The sequence below is a fragment of the Prionailurus viverrinus genome, chromosome B4 (assembly GCF_022837055.1).
Source record: "Prionailurus viverrinus isolate Anna chromosome B4, UM_Priviv_1.0, whole genome shotgun sequence".
NCBI classification, from domain to species: Eukaryota; Metazoa; Chordata; class Mammalia; order Carnivora; family Felidae; genus Prionailurus; species Prionailurus viverrinus.
This window is the reverse complement of record NC_062567.1, coordinates 37,728,986-37,746,522: the sequence shown is the minus strand read 5'-3', so window position 1 is coordinate 37,746,522 and position 17,537 is coordinate 37,728,986. Positions and strand designations below refer to the sequence as shown.

General features: G+C 45.5%; 1 protein-coding gene across 1 annotated transcript in view; it reads left to right on the top strand.

Annotated features, from left to right (window-relative positions):
- ANO2 (anoctamin 2) overlaps nt 1-17,537 on the top strand; it is a 257,957-nt gene that overhangs the window by 22,941 nt on the left and 217,479 nt on the right. The window contains exons 3-6 of the mRNA XM_047866504.1: nt 57-111; nt 2,562-2,613; nt 16,037-16,092; nt 17,246-17,287. Of these exons, the coding sequence (XP_047722460.1) occupies nt 57-111; nt 2,562-2,613; nt 16,037-16,092; nt 17,246-17,287 (205 nt within the window). The remainder of the gene's footprint in view (nt 1-56; nt 112-2,561; nt 2,614-16,036; nt 16,093-17,245; nt 17,288-17,537) is intronic.

The window sequence follows — 17,537 nt, the reverse complement described above, 5'->3', positions numbered from 1 at the left end:
GTCTCAGGACAAGGGTCATAAAAGGAGTTGACCTTCTGTTTTCTTGGTGTCTCCAGGTACAACATCCAGGACAAGGACACCTTCTTTGATAATGCCACCCGTAGCCGCATTGTAAGTACACAGGTCAACTACGGGTGGTGGGTTCTAGAATAAGGGGAAGGCTGGGTACCCAGTGTGGTAGGGCCTTCTCTTGCTCTTCCTGCTACCTCCCATCATCCTTTGCTTGGGGCTGCCTAGCAACCAAGGGGCGGATCCAGGAGCTTCCCAATCTTAGTGGCAAAAGGAATAGCAAACAGATCCCCTCACTTAGAGGCTGAGAGAAGTCTCTTCTCTTTAGGATTCTCCACCTTGGCCATTTGGAATCACAAAAACAGGAAATGTCTGAGCTGGTGGGGTCTTTCAGCTAATCATGTGACCCCCTTGCTTGACAGTTGGGGAAACTGAGGCTCTAAGAGGCAGTGGATTGAAAAAATTCATACAGATCACTAGTGTCTGAATGAGGACCCGTTGCGGGGCTACTGTGTTTCTTTTACCCTCTAAGGAGTGTTGTGCATTTATATCACAGGGGATGCTAGAACTAGCCAGTTTGTTTAAGAATAAAATTCCCAGCCCATTCAATAGAAAGCCAAAATTCATGACTGTAGCTGTTCTACTATTTTTTTTTTTTTCCTTTTGAAATCAAGGTTTTGGCTTTTGCATGATGATGGATTCTGACGAAAATCTGTGTATGGCCTGTGCCCCGTGGCCTCCATCTGAGCTTTAGCGTGTCTCCATGCTCTGGTCCATTTATTCTCTATCTGCCTGGAGAGCATTCAGCATATAGACAGAGGAGAAAAAGAGGGACCCAAGAAAAGCTGCTCACTTACTTATGCCACAGTGGGAACAATGGCAGTGTGTTTCCATTGTACCCTAGGAAAGAACTTAAGTTTCAACAGAGGAGAAGTAAGGGTCAGGTAGTAGAAGGACTTCCAAGTCAGCAGGGTGATCAGAAGGATGAGAAGTGACAGGTGATTAGAGGAAGCTACAAAACATTTCTAAGGCACACTGAAAACATGGCCCTCCCTGACTCTTTGCTCACAGGTTGGGGAAGAAAACACCTCAGGTTCCTTAGCCTAGTGTTTTAGGAAGGTTAAAATGAGTACATGATTTATCATCCTATGGAAAAAGGCATAAACTTCCCATTTTTTTGTTGATGCTATTACAAGCTGTTTAAATCGCCCTGTGGCTTGGGTCTCATGTCTATGGGGGAGTTATAGGGTGTTGTGGAGATTACCAAATAATTGCAAAGTACTTGTAAAATAGTCAATGTCATATAAATGCTGTTCCTAATTATTATTGCTGTCGAATTACTGCACAGTATTATAAGTGAATTAAACATTCTTGGGCCCCATAGTGCTGGAAGTTATTTATTTTCCACTCGCTCTAGGTCTGTGGCTGGAATATGGGAGTGTGAATGATGATGCAGGAACACGCTTCTCTCATTCAGCTCTCATTCTGGAAGCTTCTCCCTTTCCCTAGTCCCCCCCCCGCATAGTGAGAAGGGGTAGAAAAGAGCCTTTGAGTTTTGTCTTGGGGTCTACTCTGCCCTGGACTATTGTCTGAGGAACTTGCTCATATCTGTATACGGCATCCCTGTGCCCCTTCTTTGTAGGTGTCCTAGCACCCCAGCTATTTGTCCCAGAGCAGACTTCCTTGCTGGGAACCTCTTTATAGTTGGACACAGGCTTGGGACCCTTTGGAGGGCACTAGCTGGCCAGTCTCTGTTTCCTCTGCAGCCCTCCCTCACATGTGAGAGACATTTCCCTGCAAGTCCCACGTCCAGGGCTCTGTTGGCCTATTTCGCCATACAGTCATCATTGGGCTGAGAGCCTGGTATGTGCCCCAGAAGTGCTCCGAGACAAGGAGTCTTGAGGAAGTGTCTGACTGGGGAGACAAGATGAGGACTCAGGAAAAAAACAGAGAAACAATAGTAACAATGAGCAAGATGTATGTGGCCCTCTATGAGTTTACAAAGCACTTTCATGTTTTCTTAGACAGCTCTGTGAGTCAGCTCCATTACAGAGAAGGCCAGGGACTGTCAGGGCCCTCAGGGAGGTTTGCTCAGGACCCCTTGGCTAGGAGCTGGGCCTGGAACTGGATTCAGCGGCCTGCTCATCCCGGGCTTTCCCCAGCGTGGTGCTACTCAGGGTTGGCGGATAGGACACCCTCCTCTTCCCCTTCCCTGGACGTTCTGGCCCCAGCACTCCCTCCCAAGCCCTCCTGAAGCATGTGGGTCTGGGCTCCCTGGCATGTTTTCCTTACCTTCTGTAACTGCAGTCCATATACAGCCTTTATGTTTTCGGGGTAGGGCGAAGGGGATAGTGTGTGTGCGAGGGACTTAGGTTCTTTGCTTCCTCAAAGCACTCAAGTTCGAACAGGTTTGATGTGCAGTGCATGAGCTTGGCATATGCTTGGCTTCCCCCTCTCTGGAAGTGGGTCCAGTTGCCTGGTCCCCTGCCCTCCCCCTCCCATGGTGGCACACACGGTCATGGTGCTCACAGCCCTGCTCTTGTCTGTTTCAGGTGCACGAGATCCTGAAGCGCACAGCCTGTTCTCGGGCTAACAACACAATGGGTAAGGACCCCCTCTGCCGCCCACGGGCCCAGTGCTGATGGGCTGCCACGGTGCCAGAGCTGTCCTCTCTGCAGCTTGCTGCAGGGTATGGGGGGCAACGAAGAACAGAACAAACAGACACCCCCATGGAGGAGGGGAGGCTGCTTGCATTCAGGGCCAGGGGTCCTGCTTGCTCTCCAGGAGCAGCAGCACCCCATCTTGTGGGGGCAGGTGTGTTCCCCAGATTGCTGTAACTTCTCCCAGACCTTCATCCCTGTCTCCACAACCTATACAAGGTTTTAATAATCACCCAAACATGGCAGGTTTAGTTTACTTATTTAGTTTTTAAGAAGAAAGGCATCTCAGAGACCCTTTAGTGCAGCCTTCTCCCTTTATGTGTGAAGGAGCCGACCTCCCGCAGGGTGACTTTTCAGAGGTCACACGTTAGTCTGAAGGTGCAGCTCCTGAGTTCAGCGTTCCTGTCACCGAATGTGGCTGAATCTGTTCCCTTGGTGATTTGTTTTTGAAACTTGAGTGTATTAGTCTTTGCAGTAGGAACGTCAGCATTTGGGAGCCCATAGGGCAGGCCAACTGATGCTGGAGAACTTTGCGGAAGACACTCAAAATGGCTGAGGTGGAGATGGGAGCTTATGAGCACAAGCACGTGTCCTTTCCACAGGAATCACTCTGCAGGCCAGAGCTCTTTCCAGAGCAGCTACCAGCACTCAGAATGGCTTTTGAAACCTTTGAGAGAAATTCCTTCAAAATACACTCTGGGGTGGCAAATCTTTGGCTTTTGAGGCAGCCTTGAGTTAAAGAGTTCAAAGTCATTTAGAGGCAAGTCTAGTGAATAATGTAGTCAATCAAGCCAAGAAATCACAACAGTGCTAATGATAATAAAGGTAGCATTGGAGAGTTTTGCGGGGGGACTCATAAGCTGCCTCAATACCAAGGGAGTAGTCCTGGAGAAGGAACCAGAACAGGTTTTATATAGTGATAGTGCCTTTAGTCTAGTGCAGAACTTCTCGAGGGGGCAATTTATGATGACGGGTTGTGTTGATGTATTCGTCTTGTACAAAATCCCAAATAACACTCTAGTTTTTGAAAGTCAAGTCTTGCATGTGGTGTTGTTTGTCTGGAACATGGTACTGATGAGGTCAGGACATGAGTGAGGGAGGTAATTAATTAGCCCAGCTTGATTCCATGGAAGGACTGAAGCCCCCACTTAGAGCAGCCATTTTTCCTTGGTTCCAAGGACAACCAGAAGAGTCAAGAGATCTTAGAATGTATTTTATATTTTCTCATGACTTCTATCAGAATTCTTGAATTTACCTCATTTCTTGACCAGTTCACTCCTCAGCTCCATTAATCTGCCTTTTATCCTGTCAGACCATCCTCAATTTGACCAAACCTGCTCTCTCAGATGTCATAGGTGACTTCCAATTCCCACATTTCATGGCCTTTTTCTTAGTCTTCCTCTTCTTTAACCTCCTACACATCCTTCCACACCTTCTTTATGGACCTTCATCCTCTGAGAGTTGATATCCAGGAAGGTGCTACTGCTGTACTGATCTGCTGCCACTCTTAAAAAAAATAATAAAAATTAAAAAAATATATATATACACACATATATATATTTTAGATATCTATATCTATATCTATATCTATATCTATATCTATATCTATAGAGAGAGAGTGAGTATGAGCAGGGGAGGGGCAAGAGAGAGGGAGAGAGAGAATCCCAAGCAGGCTTTGCACTGACAGCACAGAGCCCGATGTAGGGCTTGATCCCATGAACCGTGAGATCATGACCGGAGCCGAGGTCAAGAGTGGGATGCTTAATACTTGAGCCACCCAGGTGCCCCTCTGCTGCCATTCTATTTCTGCCTCATGGACCACACTTTCTTTGGTTCTTCTTCCTTCTCCTAGATTTTAGATGTTTTCTTCTCCATATTCCCTTGGCCTCCTTACTTTTCTCTGTATACAGATGACTAGGAACCATGTATTTGTATTTCCCACTTCTCTCACTAATTCTAGCCCAACATTTCCAACTGACAGATGGATATCTCCACTGAGATGTTCACCAGAACCTTAAAATCAGTATATCAAATGTCCATTTCTAATTCCCCCTCTCTTCCTCTCTCTCCTGCTTCTCTTCCTGTTATTGTGACCACTGTCTTCTCTGTTTTTGCTCACATGGTTCCCTTCACCTGAATGTCCTCCCCCCATCCCCCCATGCCCATCCCCAGACCAAACATGGCTGTCCCATGGGTTCTTCCAATGCCCTGTCCTTGGAACTCCCACCAAATTCAGTCTCTTTCTTGCTGATTGCTATGTCCATGGCCTAGGCTCCCAAACAGTCCTTGAAGTGTGTTGAATCATCTCCTATGCCCCAGTGCACCTAGCTGTCTGCCTTTCACATTCTAGTCCATGAATTTGGTTTAGCAAATTAATTAAACATGCCTAGCCTGTTAGCCCACAGCGATTGGTGGTAATTGTAACTATGGACAAATAAATTCTCTGCAACTCAGTTTCCTTGGATGTAAAGTGGGATAGTAACATCTATCTTGCAGAGTCTTTGGGAAGATTGAGCTGTTAGTTTGTCTTGTAAACTAGGAAGTCCTTGAAAACTGAAGTTTATTTTGAGAGACCGTCTCTGGGTTGTCAAAAGGCCATTAGGGATCCTCTACTTTAACACTGAAGTTTTTTTTCTTTTTCATTTGAGGATATGAATTTTTTGGTGATGTCTCAAATCAAACTTCTTAAGAATTTTGTTGTGTTGAGTAGTTTTCAAAAATTTCTTTTTTGTCGTTCAGAAAACATTTATTGAGCACCTTGTCTGTGTCAAATGATGTTATAGAAACTGAGAGATGCCAAGATGAATTTGACCTAATTTCTAGCCTTGAGGGCTCTTAGTTTAGCTATGCAGACAGTCATGTAAATAAATAATTATGAGCTAATCTGCTAGGTACAACTATAGAGACATGTACAGAGTGCAGAGGGAACACAGAGGTGGAAGCAATTAACTTCCATGTGTGTGTGTCTAAGTATCAACATAAATTATCCAGTATTCATTTCGTAGCTCAGGGGAAAGTTGGCATGTCAGTAATTCTACAAATGGGGACAGAGATGACATGTGACTTGTCCAGGGTCACATACTGAGTCATTGTCAGATGGGTCTAGAACTTGGGTTTCTTTGCTCCAAATCTTATATCCAATACCTTTGGGATGCTGTGAACTAGAGGTGGAATTAGGTTGAATCTTTAAAGTCTGTTACTACAGAAGCAGTAGCCATCTGGCCACTGATTTATAGGCATTTGAATTGGAAGGGAGAGCCTACCTTCTTTTAACATATATTGAACCTTAGGTCCTAAAACACCCAGGTACTTCTGCTAGGGGTCTTGGCAGGGAAACGTGGAGAAATGAGTTCAAGTTCTGTCTCTACTAAATTTGGTTAGATTTTGGTAGGCTGTATTGTGTCTGTTAGCCTCAGTTTTCCTGCACTTACAAAATGCTGAAAATGAAGGAAAACTGAGGTTAACATATTATAAAGCCTCTTCTTTAGTGCTATTCTAATATAATTTAAGTTAAACTTTAAACAACTTACTATACAAATAAATTTTAAAGCCCCATTGTTAGCCAAACTATAAGAGATTCTTAAAAACTGAGAATAAAATGAGGGTTGATGGGGGGTGGGAGGGAGGGGAAAGTGGGTGATGGGCATTGAGGAGGGCACCTGTTGGGATGAGCGCTGAGTGTTGTATGGAAACCAATTTGACAATAAATTTCATATTAAAAAAATTAAAAAAAAATAAAAAATAAATAAATATCTGGCAGATTTTACCAGTTGTGTGTAGGGGGAACCCATTGTTGATTTCTGTACTTTAAGCATGGGCATTATAAAAATGAAGTGATGAATTATATTTTCTCTAGATTCTCAGAACAAAATGTCTAACTACACACTCTGTGTCTTCATGCAGATGCTCTGAAGGAACCTCAAGCACAACGTAAACCAAAAAAATACAGACTTCCCTTTGGGGGGACAACCCAGCTCTCATCCATGTACCCCAAATTTCAGTGAACTTTAGTTCTTAATTTCTCAAGCCTGGAACTGTAACAAAGTGCTATTGGGTTGATCTTGTGAACATCTATGAAATAGGCACAATTTGACTCTTTTTACTTATTTTTTTAATATTTATTTATTTTGGAGAGAGAGAGAGACAGAGTGCAACCAGGGAGGTGCAGAGAGAAAGGGAGACACAGAATCCAAAGCAGGCTCCAGGCTCTGAGCTGTCAGCACAGAGCCCGACGCGGGGCTCAAACCCATGGACTGTGAGATCACGAATTCAGCCGAAGTCGGTTGCCCAATGGACTGAGCCACCCAGGTGCCCCTAGACACAATTTGAGTCTTTACAGCCATTATCCTACTCTATATCAACTGTGTTTTTTCTTGAATTTATTATCCCAACCACTAAAAGGTCTTCTTAACCCTAGTTTTACCCATTTTTAACCTATAACGTAAAATTAACAGCCCGTGTGAGCTTCTTAAAATGCATATCTGATTATTTCACTGGTCTGCTTGAAATGACAAAATAGATCCACATTTCCCTTAGATAAAATCCAAACCTCTTAATAGTTACCTGTTATGAACTTGATGTTTGTGTCACCCCACCCCCCGATCCATAACATTGAAGCCCTAACCCCCATCCAAGAGTCTGTTAGTTCAGCAGTAGCTGCTGCTGATTTACTAGCTTTGTAACAAGGGACATATGACTGAACTTCTCTGCTTCCCAGCAGAAGAGAACCCCCAGGCTGATTTTCAAGTTGTTTGTCTTCTGTGTTGGAAAGTCAAGTTTCCCTTAAGCTCTTTGGCCAATGTACCATCTTACTTAGAAGATCAGAAAAAATGAGGAACGTAATGACACTCAGAGGCCTCAAGATAATATGGCCCTTTGAGCCATGGGGTAAATTTTGATTTTATTGCCCTTCTCTCTGGTTTTATAGAGAAGCACAAATGACTAGAATTGACTTAGATTCCTCCAGAGGAATCTGCCTCATAAAAAGAAGAGAACAGGGAGAACAGGACAGTGCTTGGAATTGTTTTCCAAGGTATTTTTCTTGATCCTTCACCCCTGGAATTACTTTTTATATGGTCATTATTGTGGCCAGTTCACAAAGCTTCATTCCTTTGCCATTGTACCCAATTACAAGGGGAATTAGAAGATGGCAAAAATAAGACAGACTGGAATCAAAGCTGGAAAATATGCTAAAGATAATAGTAACTAAGACACACTCCTGGTCATTTAGTATTATCACTTTTTTCTTTGTAGAAAATACTTTTTTTTTTTTTGAGAGCCTAGTTTTGCAAAGCATGAAGCTGTATATGAGTTGCATGTATGGAATTATTTATATTCCCGTCTTGTTCCACAAAATTTCTGAGGTGGCTTACAAGAAAACAATAAAGCAGTATAATATAAATAAATAAAGAAATAAGAACCAGGAAAAACACAAATTAAAATAGAATGTCAAAACTAGGGGGGAAATGGAATACAAATATTTAAACTATAAGGGCCTGTAGTTCCTGCAGTTGGGGCTGCAAATTTGACCTTGAACCAAGTGAAAGGGGAGTATGGTTAGTGGTTTAGCTCTTAATATCCTCAGCAACATCTTTTGGTACAGAAATTTTTCTAAAATCTCTCATGCTATTCTCTGCTTTCTTATGTAGAATAGATCAAGGTATATCTTCTATATAAATGCATATGTAACTTTTTTTGGATGGTTCAGGATCATCACTAAGAACAGAAGTTTTTAGGGTGGCTCAGTCGGTTGAGCGTCCGACTTCGGCTCAGGTCATGATCTCACAGTTTGTGAGTTCAAGCCTGCGTCGGGCTCTGCGCTGACAGCTCAGAGCCTGGAGCTTGCTTAAGATTCTGTCTCCCGATCTCTGCCTCTCCCATGTTCATGTTCTGTCTCTCACTTTGTCTCTCAAAAACAAATCAATATTACATAAAAATTAGAAAAAATAACATCAATTTTTAAAATGTTTCCTCGAGGATTCCCAAAGTATTGTTAGGGTTCTTTGCCCCATACTCTGTGATATCTTGAATTTTTGACTCTGGTAACCTCCTCTGAATTCTGCTCTTTCAGTTTTTGCTGTTTGGGAGACAGAAAAAGCAGCTTATTAGAATTTGGAGCAAAGAGAGAAAATGCATTGAGGGAGGGTCTGAGGATTCTGCTGTGGTTACGGCATGCAACATTAGAGAATGGGTTTTGTGAGATTGAGGTACTTTTTCTTTCTTCTGGGCTCTCTGTTGTGACGACTGAGATAAGCAGATAAGAGCTCTCTGAACACATAAGGTATTATTGTAACCAGAAGAATAAGGACCCCTTGCACATGTGCACTTTCACACTTATTTCTCATGTGATCCTTGAAGCCACCGTGCAAAGTAGGGTCAGCAAATATATGTAATTTCACAACTGAGAAACTAACAGGGTGCCCAAGATCAGAGATTTAGAGCCAGATTTAGAACCCAGGTGCCCTGGCTCTTCTTCAGTTCTCTTTAAATTAATTAAATTAAGTTCAATTAAATTAATGAATAAATGGATGAAGTTATCTGGGAAAGGTTTCACAGAGAAATGGAAACTGAGGTCTTCCCAGTGTAGCATCCATTCATTTACTCAATGGATATTTATTGAGCATCTACCATGTGTCATTCATATCTAAAGAATAGAGTAGTGAATCAAGCAGACACAACAGACACAAATCCCTGCTCTAACGGGGCTTACATATGAGGTAATATTTGAGGAGAAGAGGAAATAGGCTGCCACGTGGCTGTCTGGAAAGACAGATGCATGCAAGGAGAGCAAATAATACAGGAGACATGATGGAAGCCACTTCCGAGAATCAGGGTCCCAACAGGAACAAATGACACTCTCAAAATAGGATAATTTAAGGTAGAAATATTGAGATACCATTTATAAAGGTGTGGATAGGGAGTTGGGGATGCCTGGAATTAGAGCAGTAAAGCTGTTCCTAGCTCCAGATCCATGAGGTGAGAGAAAGGTTACTGGAACATGGATGGACAGAACTGGGTAGAGGAGACCCATTGGGACAAGCAGGTGACTATTCAGGGAGGAGGTCAGGGGTCCCAATTCCCTCTGACCTGCTGAACCCAATGGAAAGCCAGAGAGCAAGGGAGCCCATTCATGTCAGATAGAGAAGGGGTGAGTGTGTATCTAGAAGGAGCAAAAGGAGGATAGGCACATGCCCAGCAAGACTGGAGAAGCAGGTGGCATTTCAGTTCTGGGACGAGCAAATTGAGAAACTTAGGTCAAGTCACATTCCCTCACGGGACCCATTTCTTTCTCCCCTTGTAACATAGAGACCCCACAGTGTGCTTGAAGCTTCTAATTCCAGGTCCAGCATTTCATAGACTTTGATTCAAAGGAACAACATGGTCTCCTTTCCATAAGAGCCAGCTGGGCTTGGAGAGCCTGGGTGGCTCAGTCGGTTAAGCATCCGACTTTAGCTCAGTCATGATCTCTCAGTTTGTGGGTTCAAGCCCTGTGTCGGGCTCTGGGCTGACAGCTCAGAGCCTGGAACCTGCTCTGGATTCTGTGTCTCCCTCTCTCTCTGCCCCTCCCCTGCTCACGGTCTCTATCTCTGTCTCTCTGTCTCTCTCTCAAAAATAAACATTAAAAAATAAAAAAAAAAGAGCCAGCTGGGCTTAGAGAGGGGACTGGCTCTTCTATAATTTCACACTGAGCAGGTCCTGGGCCTGCCAGGACTTGAGGTGGTATGATGTTTACGGACCTCAAAGACCATGGGAGAAGACAATGAGGGGGAGGTAAGGGCAGGGAGGATTCAGGACCACTGGCTAGCATGGTTGGGAGAAAAGATTGCATCCTACATCATTCCTTTGCCCGAAGCCCTGGGTGACATTGCTTAGGTGTGGCCACGGTCCATTGGCATCCGAAACCCCTGGTGTACCTTGGAAAGCCCTGGCTCTCCAAATCCCACACAGGATTTGCCGAGTCAGACTCCGTGTGTGTGTGTGTGTGTGTGTGTGTGTGTGTGTGTGTGTGTATGTGTGTGTGTGTGTGTGTGTGTGGTGGGCGGGGGGTGGGGGGTGGGGGCAGGGCTCTAAAAGCTGCATTTCTAACAAGCTACCCAGGTGATTCTTAGGAACTCTAAAGTTAGATAAAGATGACTTTGGGCTGGCTGCCACAGGCTTCTATTCACATCTGGGAATTGGAAAGAATCATGCAGAGTGCTCTGTCCTCTGGGGATGTGGCCACTGGTTTTCTGAAGTACCCAATGATAACCAGGTCATCTTTGTGAAGGGCCTAATTGTTGCTGTTACTTTTCTAACATTTGTCATATGGATGTTTAGCATTCAGTCCCTTTTGTCCTAGCCAGCAGTAGGGCCTTGTGGACTTTCTTTTTTCTATTTTCTTTTTTTCCTTTTTTGTCCTGTGGCAGAAGGATGGGCAGGAGGGTAAAAACAAGTATAATAAGGTAAAGAAAGGGTTACTGACCTTAAAAAAGTATGGGTGGATTGGCATTTGGTGATGGTCTAAGTTATATTTGTGGGGGTTTCTTCTGTGCCTTCTGTAACCTTCTTTCCCTCTTATTCACCCCTGGAAGTGAAGGGATTATGGACGAATGTGCACAGTGTTCCGAGACCGAATATATTCATGAATTTGGGTTCTGCGTGGTGGTGGTAGTGTGAGTGGGCTTGGCCTGGCGAAACTTGGCGGTGCCTCCTTAGCGCCACGATGCCTCCTTAATCAACATCATGTAAGGTCATCTGCCAGGGCTCTGCAAATTCACCCTTTCATGGAATGCCTTTTTTAAAAAATTGAAGTGTCATTAACATACAGCGTTCTATTAGTTTCAGGTGTACAACATCGTGATTCAACAGTCGTGCACGTGGTCCAGTGCTTACCATGATAAGTGTAGTGGCCCTCTGTCACCATACAGCATTACTGCAGTATTGTTGGCTATATGCCTTTTAAAACACACTTTACTGTGGAGAGAGTCACAAGCCCCCTTGACCACGTCAGAGGGAGAGAAAGACACCTTTTCTACTCCTTTCGTATGGAAGTTGTTGCTGCCTTTTCTTGGACAGAAAATTACAGATTGATGGGACTACATTTTCATAGACATTTTGGTGTCAGAGCATTTCAACAAATGTACGCTTTGGGACTCTCTCCTCCCCACTCAGGAGACGATGTCTTAATTATTTTGACCAAAGCCAGACTGTGTTGTGTGTTGTAAACATCTGGTTTATCATTCATCCAGCTGAACTGGTTTATATTTTGTTAGAAGAAAAGGCTTGGGATTAAAGGCATTTAAGTAATTAAGCACATGTCAAGACAATTTGGTGATGGGTAAATATAGTCTCTGTTAAATGCACCGTCTGGGGCCTCTGGTTTAGATTTACGTCCGGCTGGAGTAGGGGGATGAAAGCAGATGCCGGGCGGACTGGTCCCTGTTCTGGGGGGAATCAAAACCAAATGGGTTTTCAAGAGTTCAGCCCCATCCCTCTAAGTACCTGTCCCGCTGGATGAAAGTTTTCTTTGAGTTTGGCCTGGAGGGAATAGAGCCGCAGTCCCCATCACCCAGCGGCACTCACAGATTTAATGAGGCTCTCTTTGGGAGGCCTACCATAAACTGTGCTTTGGTTGATCCTTTGTGTCCGGGAAGCCAGAGATGTCCTGGAAGCTAAATGCTAGGCCTCGGGTTTTGTGTTCCAAGTGTGTGTTTTAGGTACCAGTCCTGGAGCCTGAGCCCACCCTGCTTTGTTCCTTGGCCCTGACCCTCTGGATGGATGATGCCAAGGGACAGCGTTGCCAGGCCTGGCCAGGTCGTTCTGTGCAGAGCTGTGGTTGGCGTTGGGCAGAGGGGAAGCATGAGCCCTTTCCTTTAGGGATCATAGTTCTAAAAACAAGAAATATGAAGAACCTAGTGACTCAAAGGGACCGTACGGATCAGTGAGGGGGTCCCTAGTGAGCTGTGCTGTGTTTGAGCCGAGACACTGCTTCTCTTTGTGGGGAGAGGGAAAGGACAGTGTCCTCTGTACTTTCTTCTTCTTGCTGGCCCTGCTTCTGGGAGCAGTGGGATGAGTGGTTAGGTCTCTCTTTCTCTGTCTCCCTGGGTCTAGAGCAGAGAGGAAAGACTAGATGTGATCCTGAAGAAGAAAGCTTTGCCATTATGGCCAGATGGAATGGTGCATGATGGAACCAATTAGCTTATTTTTGCTGAAAAGAGAGGAAAAAATTCAGAATTTCAGTTTTCAAAGCAGAGACTCCTTTTTAAAAAACGTTTGATTATTTTCTTCTTCTTTCAAACTGATTTCCATGCTTGTTTGGGGGTAGGATCTTGGTTTCTGAAGTCTGTGGGTGACCCAAGAGGCCAAAGCAGTTCCCATTCTTGGGTGAAGTTGTGGCTGAATAGTTATTTTCAACTTGCCTCCCCCACCCTCCCCATTCTTTTTCTTTTATGTGCTGTTGCCTCCCTCTGTAGCAGCCACTGGTTGGAATCGCCCGTCTGATGCCCTCTGGAAAAAGGAGGTACACAGCCCTGGAGGACAGAGACACATCATGTACAGCATTTTGGGGCTCTGGTTATCTGGGTTGGGACAACTCCGGTGTGATGAACTGAACTGTATTGGCCCCAAGACAAAGAACCATTGGTTGGGTTTCCTCTCTAGGAAATGAACTAATTGACTAGAGTTTAAAGGTTCTTCATCAGCATAGTTTGCCATAGAAAATTGGAGTAGTGAAGAAGATGGTGCCTGTGATAAATGGGAAGAGATACTGTGATACGTTTAGCCATGGGGCTGGTTACTCTTACCCACCATTATCCCTTCTGTGTTCCCAGCAGTGTACTAGGTGCCATGAGAGATACAGGTGAGGGGAGAATGCTCTCTGACCTTGGGTACCTTGTAGGCCTTCAGGAGACACACAACAAGGGGCAGACCACATTCCACAAGTGAAGTGAGCTGCCTGTTCCAGGCACGTGGTGCAAGGGAAGCTTTATTTGAGACCTCCAGTAATTTAGATCCTCCTGAGGATCTGGCAGCAGGACCCCTGAGTCCAAGTGGTCAGCTTAATGCTGTCAGACACTCGGCTGCTGTGCTCAGTGCCCAGCACAGCAGAGATTTCAACACCTGTTTAACTTTTTCCAGGCAGGCTGGGGGCTGTCTTCAGGGTGTATGCTGCTGTGGTTACCATGGGTGTGAGTGCAGGGATTGATTGGGTGGGGGTAGTGCACAGGGTGCGGTCTAGTTTAGAGCTCCACCCGCCTGTGATGCTTCAGCCTCTATCCATGTGGACAGCCCTTTTGTAGCTTTGGAACATCCCCCACCCCCCTCCTCACTTGGGACTCCTCCCCTTGATTATTGTAGGGTGGCTTCACATTGCTGTGGTTATGGCTCTTGAACTGATTAATGATGCTCAGAGTGAAATTGTAGTCTTGTGAGTAAGACAGATCTGCAGCTCATTCAGCACCCCCCGGGCACCCCTCCCCGTCCGCACTCCCTTTTACCCACTGTCTATTCCCCCCCAGCCCCCAAAGTTATTTCGGGTGGTTTATGTTCATGCCAAAGAGGAAACTTAAAATCAGGAGAGGACTGGTCCTTTGGCGATGCGGCGGCTCTCAACTCACTACAAGAGTGGTCGCTTCCCAGAGCGCCCCCTGCAGTCTCCCAAGGGCCTCTGCTTCTACATAGGGCCTATGGCTGGTCCTCCTGGATTCTAGGGCCCTAAAAATGAGGCGAATAGGGGCAGGGTTCGAAGAAGAGGAGGCCGATGAGGAGAGAGGATTGTTTGAGAGCCTCTGTGGTCTCTCAGTATGTGGGTGGGGTATCGCTTGGGAAGGGGAGGTGGAAAATGTTGTCTAGATTTGTTATCCATCCTTGTCATTTATCCAGAGCCGTGCAAATGCACATTACTTAGCATTTGCACATGATACATGTTTTCCTCCCAAACCAATTTTCTTCTCATCTCACAACTGTCTGTAGTCTCTCTGGAAAGAATGGTTCAGAGCAGAATGTGTGTTTGAGACAAGGGAAATCCCCATGAACCAGAGCTTACCCCTCCTTCTCCCCCTCCATGATTACACGTGCATCCTCGCATGGTAGGGTCGTCGGTACTTAGGGTTGGTGGGATATAATGTCTCCAATATGGGAGCCAGTGACCCAGGACAGACTATCCTGAGTCAGAACATACAGACCATTTTATAGTCTCTGAATAAAACCATGAATGAAACAAATAAATAACAGTGCCTTTGTCCTGAGAAGAAAGTTCTCTCTTGTGACTATACCGGAGTTATAGGGACAGAGTCATTGACTCATTTAGCATATATTTCGTAGGGTCTGCTAGGTGCATGTGGTGTGAAATACTGTCGGTATTAAAAAGTGAATCTCGTGTGTGGTTCTCAAACTTTGTGATCTCAGGAAACCATTACACTTTTAAAAAATTATTGAGAGCATCCAAAGGGCTTTTGTTTTGGTGGGTTATATCAGTCAATATTTATTGTATTAGAAATTAAAACGGAGAAATTAAAAAACAATTTTTAATGTTTATTTTTGAGAGAGAGTGAGTGAGGGAGAGGCAAAGAGAGAGGGAGACACAGAATCCAAAGTAGGCTCTAGACTCTGAGCTGTCAGCACAGAGCCTGATGCAGGGCTCAAACTCACACACTCTAAGATCATGACCTCAGCTGAAGTCGATGCTTAACCGACGGAGCCACCTGGGCACCCCAAAGCTGAGGAGATTTTTAAAGCACAAAGATACACAAACACACATTCCATTCGCTGTCAGGGGGATGATGCCACCCCATGTCACAAAATCCCACTGTACACTCATGAGAGAATAGGAGGGAAAAAGCAAAAAATGTCCTAGTGCTATTATAAAATTAGTTTTGACCTTCGGAGCACCCTGAAAAGGTCATGGGGACCCCCAGGGTTCCCCAGACCACACTTTGAGAACCACTGCTCTACGGCCCTCTACTTCCGGGAGGCAGACCAGCACTGCTCTAGGACGGAATAGGAAGGCACCAGAAATGAGTTCTGATAACGTGCTGTGGGATGCTATGACATATACTTTTCCTGATCATATGACAGTAATCCATAGTCATTCCTGTGCTGTCACTGAACACAGGTAGTGTCACCTGATGGTGGTGGCGGAGACTTTGTGGTGGTCGGGGGGCAGGAGAAAAGGGGAAGCATGAGGTTTGAGAGAGTATATTTGATACTGAAACATAACTTTGTTTTTGGGAAGTAAAAATATTGTTCTTAGGCTAAGAACTAAAGCTCCACAGAAACTTGTAGATTGAGGGGTGACAGAGGAGCACGCAGTGCCTGTTTCCAACAGACAGAGGTGAGGTCGAGAGACTCCTGCCCTACAGTTGCCATTTTCACCTTCCTTTCTTCCACAGGCATTAACTCTCTGATCGCCAACAACATCTATGAGGCTGCCTACCCTCTTCATGATGTAAGTATCCTTTCCGCGCAGTCTGCAAACGGCTGTGCAACGCAGGGGACACGGTGGCCGAGTACACAGCAGGCGAGGCGTGAGGGAGTCACGCCGCTCAGACACCTGGGCCGAATCCGGCCTCCTTGGGGTGGACAGTAATCCCCACAACTGCCTCTCTGGGTATTGTCCCAATGGCAGGATGAGCCGGCTTTGGTGGGAGCGTACCCCATGTGCCCTGTGGTGGTTTTGGGAAGGCAGACGTGGCATGCCAGTGTATGATGGGAGGGGGTGGTGGTGAAGGTGGGTGGGTGGCGGTGGAAGGAGAGTCGAAGGCCCAGGTAACACACATCCTGGGCGGTCAGACCCTGAAAAAGTCTGAAGGTGATATTTTGTGTGTGATTGTTTTGTGTGGGTGTGAAATTCCTCATCCTTAATAGGCAAATATATATTAAGTATCAGGTTTTTTTAAAAAAAAAACATATTTAACAATGTTGAAGCCAATCTCTCAAAATTGCTTTTGCTGTTGTTTGGTTCAGTAGAGAAAACAGACGGACTTGTAAGTAAAGCTTTCCTCGACTGAGAGTCATGTTATAAAACATCCCACGATACAGTGCGATGACATTTCTTCGAGACACTTTGTGAAGAACTTGCCTGGCCCCTGACCTAGGTGCCCTCATGACTGCACTGCTCCTTGACCGGTCACTTCTTTCCCACGGGTCACACAGTCATGCCCAATGAGACTGTGGAGGTGGGGCCTCTGAGTACCCGAAGGAGTTTCCAGATGGCAGTCTCCCACCCCCATACCTTGGCTGTGGGCAAATATGCTGTTAGGTTTTGCCGCTTGTGGACAGGGGGCGCTGTGCCCTGGCGCAGGGCGAGTTCACACCATTTGCTGGCCACGGCCTCTGCCATTGTGTTTGCTCCGAGGAGGCACAGGCTGATGGCAGACGCCTAGGAGGGGAGCATCTTTGTGCGAGAAGCTGTCCAGAGGAAACATGGCAAATGTTGATGACTAACAAAACTGAACGTTGGCTCCTTACCATGTCAGGCTTTTGACTTTCCCCCAAAGGGAATGACAGAAAGGGGTGACGCTAGAAGATGGAAAAGAAAATCCTTTCTCTGTCTTTGATAGTTCCCTTGGCTTGATGCACCCATCCCTCCTGTCTTACAGGGTGAATATGACAGCCCAGGGGATGACACGAATGACAGAAAGGTAAGCCGGCCTGGGCCACACTGAGTGCTTGGGCACAGGAGACTGTGGGTGGGTGTGGGGCTAGCCCCAAATGTCCTGTTTACCTGATTAAATATTTTTCAGCAGCTCTTCCACAGCCCCTACCCTCCAGGCTTGGAAACGTGAGGGCCATTTCTGGTCATTGACATGACTGTGTGTATGGGGTGCTCACACTGGCATTTAGTGCTTGGACAGCCCGCAGTGCTCACCATCCTGAAGTCTAGCCCAGAAG